The sequence below is a fragment of the Galeopterus variegatus genome, unplaced genomic scaffold, assembly GCF_000696425.1.
Source record: "Galeopterus variegatus unplaced genomic scaffold, G_variegatus-3.0.2 Scaffold348, whole genome shotgun sequence".
NCBI lineage: Eukaryota > Metazoa > Chordata > Mammalia > Dermoptera > Cynocephalidae > Galeopterus > Galeopterus variegatus.
Genome location: NW_007726459.1, coordinates 39760 through 44564, shown reverse-complemented (window position 1 = coordinate 44564; position 4805 = coordinate 39760). Strand labels below are relative to the sequence as shown.

The window sequence follows — 4805 nt, the reverse complement described above, 5'->3', positions numbered from 1 at the left end:
GGGAAGGGCAGGGGAGAAGCGCCTCCCAGCAGCCCCGTCCTCCAGCCCAGGGTGGCTGCTGCGCCTGCTGCTGTGATCTCCATTTCAAGAGGAGACCCAGGCACTCAGCAAGCGCTCACTTGGAAGGGGTGAAGCCAGACCCTACACGAAGCTGACGCGGCCACGGCCACCCCTGGCTGGGTGCACAGGGGCTGTCCTTCCCCTTCCTGGAGACGCCGGCCTTCCTCCAGCAAGGCCTCCCCCACAGCTGCAGACTTCCAGGGCCTCTTCCCTGCGCCTTCGCCCTTCCCTTCAGCACAAGCAGCCGGTCCCGGGACAGGTGCTCTCAGGCTTGCTGAACCATCTTCGTTTAAAAGAACAATCGCTCCTAGGTGTGTGGATCCTGGGACAGGCCGCAGATTTGTGCGTTCTTTCCCTGACCAGGTCCTCACTGGCATGACGTCAGACAAAGTGAATATGGGGTAGAAGAAAATAGAAGAATCAGGCTTGGAAATCAAATCCTTACTAGTTTAAAGTGTGAAAAGAATAAATTTGTAACACCTTATTCCACATGCAAATATCCCCATGTGACGGTAGAGTTTGGGATCTTCCAGTGACAAGGACACAAGGTCATGAGAGTCTGGCCTGGAGCCCCTCACTTCAGTGCCACTAACTGTCCGCGAGGCTGAGCGCGCCCCTTCCCCTCCGCAGCGCGTGCCTCGCCCCGCGGCTGCACCAGCACCCAGTCTCCAGCCTCCACTCTCACCCCCCCATCCTCTCCCAAGCTGGGCGACAGGGACTCTGCCTCTCCAGGTTCCTGCCCACTCACAAACATGGCCTTGGCTCTGCCGCTCCCACGTCTGCAGTCCCAGAGGCTGTCGTCTCTCTGCTCTTTAGGAGTTGTCACTCTCAAGTCCTCTCGTCACTCTCCTGCTGATGCCTCCTGACTCTCCTCTCCAGTCTCATCATTGCACGCTACTCGGGGACCCGAGAGTCTGATCCTGACCTGCACACGCACGAGAGGAGGGATGAGACAGTGTGTGATGACACGTGCGTGCAGGGGCAGAGGAGGAAGAGCGGGCTAGAGGCGAGGGGCAGGTGTCACGACGAGGGCGCGAGGGAGGCCCGTAACGGAACGTGAGCTTCAGCGTTGGGGCGACTTCACTTTGTTCCTAAGCCTCAATTCACTTTTCTGTAGAATGGGCGTGATAACACCTAATTGAAAAAGTGACTAAAAGGACTAACTTTGTACAAAGTGCTTTACTTATTATTTCTAATAAGTCTTAATTAAGAAGACTAAGATCATAGAAAATATGTTCTCTGGCCACAATAACAGAAGGACATTTAGAAAACTCACAAATGTGTGGAAATTAAGTAACACTCTCCTAAATAAACAATGGGAAAAAAGATAAACTACAGGGAAATTAGAAAGTACTGTGAGGTGGCAATCAAAGCACAACCTGTCAAAATTTACAGGATGCAGCGCTTAAAGGAAAATTTATACTTGTAAACAACTGTATTAAAAATAATAAAATTCTCAAATCAGTAATGTGAACTGCTACCTTAAGAAAACAGAAAAAGAAGAGCAAACTAAACCAAGCAAGTACAAGTAGGAAATAAGAAAGATTACAACAGAAGTATATGAAATAGGGAATTTAAAAATAGAGAAAATCAACAAAGCCAAAAGTTGACTCTTTTAAAAGATCAACAAAACTTGCAAACCTTTATCTAGACTGACCAAGAAAGAGGGAAGACAGAAATTACTAAAATCAGAAATAAAGCAGGGATATCACTCCATGGTCATTACGGTTTTTTGTGGTGGTAGATTTAGTCTCTTTCTCTTTCTCGTTTGGACTTTTGTTCTACCAGTGGGTTTTGCTCTTTTTTCTGCATTCGTGGTAGTGATTGTCATGTTTTGGATTCCAGATGCAGGACTCCCTTGAGGATTTCTTGCAGGGCTGGTCATATGTTGGTGAAATCCCTCAGTTTTTGTTTGTCTGGAAAATGCATTATTTTTCCCTCATTTCTGAAGGACAGCCTTGCCGTGTATAGCATTCGTGGCTGGCGGCTTCTTCTTTCGGTATTTTGAACTTATCATCCCACTTTCTTCAGGCCCATAGTTTCTGTTGAGAAGCCTGATGTTAGCCTGATAGGGGCTCCCTTCTAGGTGACTTGATGCTTTTCTCTTGCTGCTTTTAAGATTCTCTCTCTGCCTTCGAGCTTTGTCAGTTTGACTATTACGTGCCTTAGAGAGGATCTTTTTGGGTTGAATCTGTTTGGGGATCTTTGAGCCTCCTGGATCCAAAGGTGCATGTCTGTCCCTTTACTGGGAAGCTTTCTGTTATTATTTCGTTGAATAGGTTTTCCATGCCTTTTCCTTTCTCCTCCCTTCCGGAACACCCGTGATTTGAATGTTTGTGCACTTAAGGTTGTCTGCTAGCTCTCTCAGGTTTTCTTCATTTAAAAAAAAATTTTTTTTTTCTTTTCTGTCCGCCTGGGTTATTTCAAAAAGACTATCTTCAAGATCAGAAATTCTTTCTTCTGCTTGTTCTAGCCTGCTGCTTAAGACACCTCTTTTCTGTCCGCCCGGGTTATTTTAAAAAGACTATCTTCAAGATCAGAAATTCTTTCTTCTGCTTGTTCTAGCCTGCTGCTTAAGACACCAGTTGTGTTTTTTATTTTGTTGAGTGAATCAGTTCCATGAGTTCTACTACATTCTTTTTTAAGGTATTAATTTCTTTGTAACTTTCTTCTTTCATATCCTGGGTTTTTCCCCTCATTTCATTACATTTTCTAACTGAGTCTTCTCATATCTTGGTGAGTTTCCTTAAGATTGTTGCTCAGAACTCCTTTTCAGTCATTTCAAGGGCTTCCTGCTCTATAGGGGCTGGTATTTGAGCATTACTGTATTCTTTCGGTGGTGTCATATTTTCTTGGGTTTTCATATTTCTACTATGTCTGTGTTGATGTCTGGTCATCTGGTAGAGAAGTTGCTTCTTCCGTTACTCTGGAGTGGGCTCTCAGGAAAGAGACATCCTCTTCTTCTTCTGGTCTCTGCTGGTGACTGTCCTTGTGTTGGTGCAGTCAAGTGTCTGGCAGGCTGTCTGCACAGTAGCTGTGGAGTCCACCGCTTTTGCAGCAGCCATGGCTGTGGCGGTGTCTATGTTTGGACACCCACATGGAAGTGGTGTTTCCAGTGTGCTCCTTGCCTGCTTCTGGGCAGGGGATGCTGCCCTCGGCCCCTGCCTTAGGACCTCAGGTGTGCTCACCTCCAAAGTACTTGGCTCACATGATCTTATGCTGTTACTATCCCCTTTTCTTCTCAACAAGTGAAGAAGTTAGAGCTTAATGATTAAGTAACTGCCCAAAGCACACGGTTAGCAAGCAGCGGAGCAGGCTGCCCTGCCTCCACCACCCAGCCTCAGCTGCCACACCAGGCTGCCTCACTTCCTTCCTCAGACATTCCAGTTCTCAGTGGCACCTTATCCTTGCCTCAGAAATCACAGCCACTGCACCTCAAGCAGGGAGTTAGGTACCTCCTGATCCTAATCACTTCCAGTGGAGATACCCCCCTCACCCCGACATCTTTGGTTCCTTCACATATGGGTAAGTCAACAACCTGCTTTGTGAATTGCTGCTCCAATATTGCCCACAGTTGCCCAGGCCCTAGAAGAGCTGGTTACAGGCTCCCTTAGGGTAGCAACCCTCCCTTTCTTCCCTTCCGACCTGTCCCCAGCTCGGTGGGGCATATACCAAGTCCCTGGTTAAATACCTGCTTGTTGATGCATGGGGCGAAGGCGTCTTTGGCTGCCAAGACAAGGACCTGGCAAAGGACTGAGGTAAGCACCGTCCTTGTGGATCGCCAGCCTCCTTGGGTCACTGTGGGATCCTGCCCTCTTGAAATGTGTCACTGGCAGGCAGAGCTACTGAGAACCGCCTGAGCCCCAGATCCGGCTCGACTCCAACTTCACAGGGGACCCCTGGAGCCCGAGGCAGCTAGAGGGAGTAGCCACACAGGTCATCCTCGTAACATTGCTGTGACGTTTACATGTTTAGCTTTAATCACAAGGTGCAGGTTTCATAGAAATTTTCTTTAAAAGTAGTTTATAGGGAGCGTCATTATTTTCTTGCCATTGATATTGCCTTTAATTACGCCAACCATCTAGACATCTTCTCTTCCACGGCAGCTCTTTGTCACGTTATTTACTCTCAAATCAGCTACTTAAACCATTTACTGAGTTTTTTTCCCTTTCAAGCCCACAAAAAAAGGTGCAAGGATTTTCTTCAAATCTGAAATATATATTTTCTTGTCATAAAAGTGATACATTGTTAAAAACTCATACAATGCAGAAATTTTACAGCAAATACCAGCTATCTACTCACTCTCTCTTTCTCAAAGATTTTCACAGTAGTAGGTTGGTTAATAGCCTTCCTGAGTTCTAATGCATATATAAACATAAGCGTAGTTTACGTGAACTCGATCGTTCGAATGCACTGTTCTGAGACCTGATTTTTTCCCCTTGACATTCTATCAGAGGGTAATGGTCAATGGCCATACATAGAGATGTGCACCATAATTTTTAATAACTGCTTAATATTCCACTGAATAAATAAACCCCCATTTAAAAAGGTAACACCATGTTAACAGATATTTAAGCTGTTTCCGTGTCTTTGCTATTCTAAACAAGGCAATGATGATATTCTCGTCTGATTTTTTCCTTAAGATAAATTCCCAGAAGCGGAGATGCTGAGCCAAAAGAGTTGCATATTTTACATTTTGATGCCTGTTTCTAGGTCACCTTCTAGAAGGAGGCCTGTAATGAGGA

The 4805-nt window shown here is 46.0% G+C and overlaps 1 protein-coding gene across 1 annotated transcript in view; it reads left to right on the top strand.

The window, feature by feature from the left end:
- LOC103586523 (uncharacterized serine-rich protein C215.13-like) overlaps nucleotides 1-4805 on the top strand; it is a 131413-nt gene that overhangs the window by 121114 nt on the left and 5494 nt on the right. Inside the window, exon 5 of the mRNA XM_008567819.1 lies at nucleotides 940-1066. Coding sequence (XP_008566041.1) covers nucleotides 940-1066 — 127 coding nt within the window. The remainder of the gene's footprint in view (nucleotides 1-939; nucleotides 1067-4805) is intronic.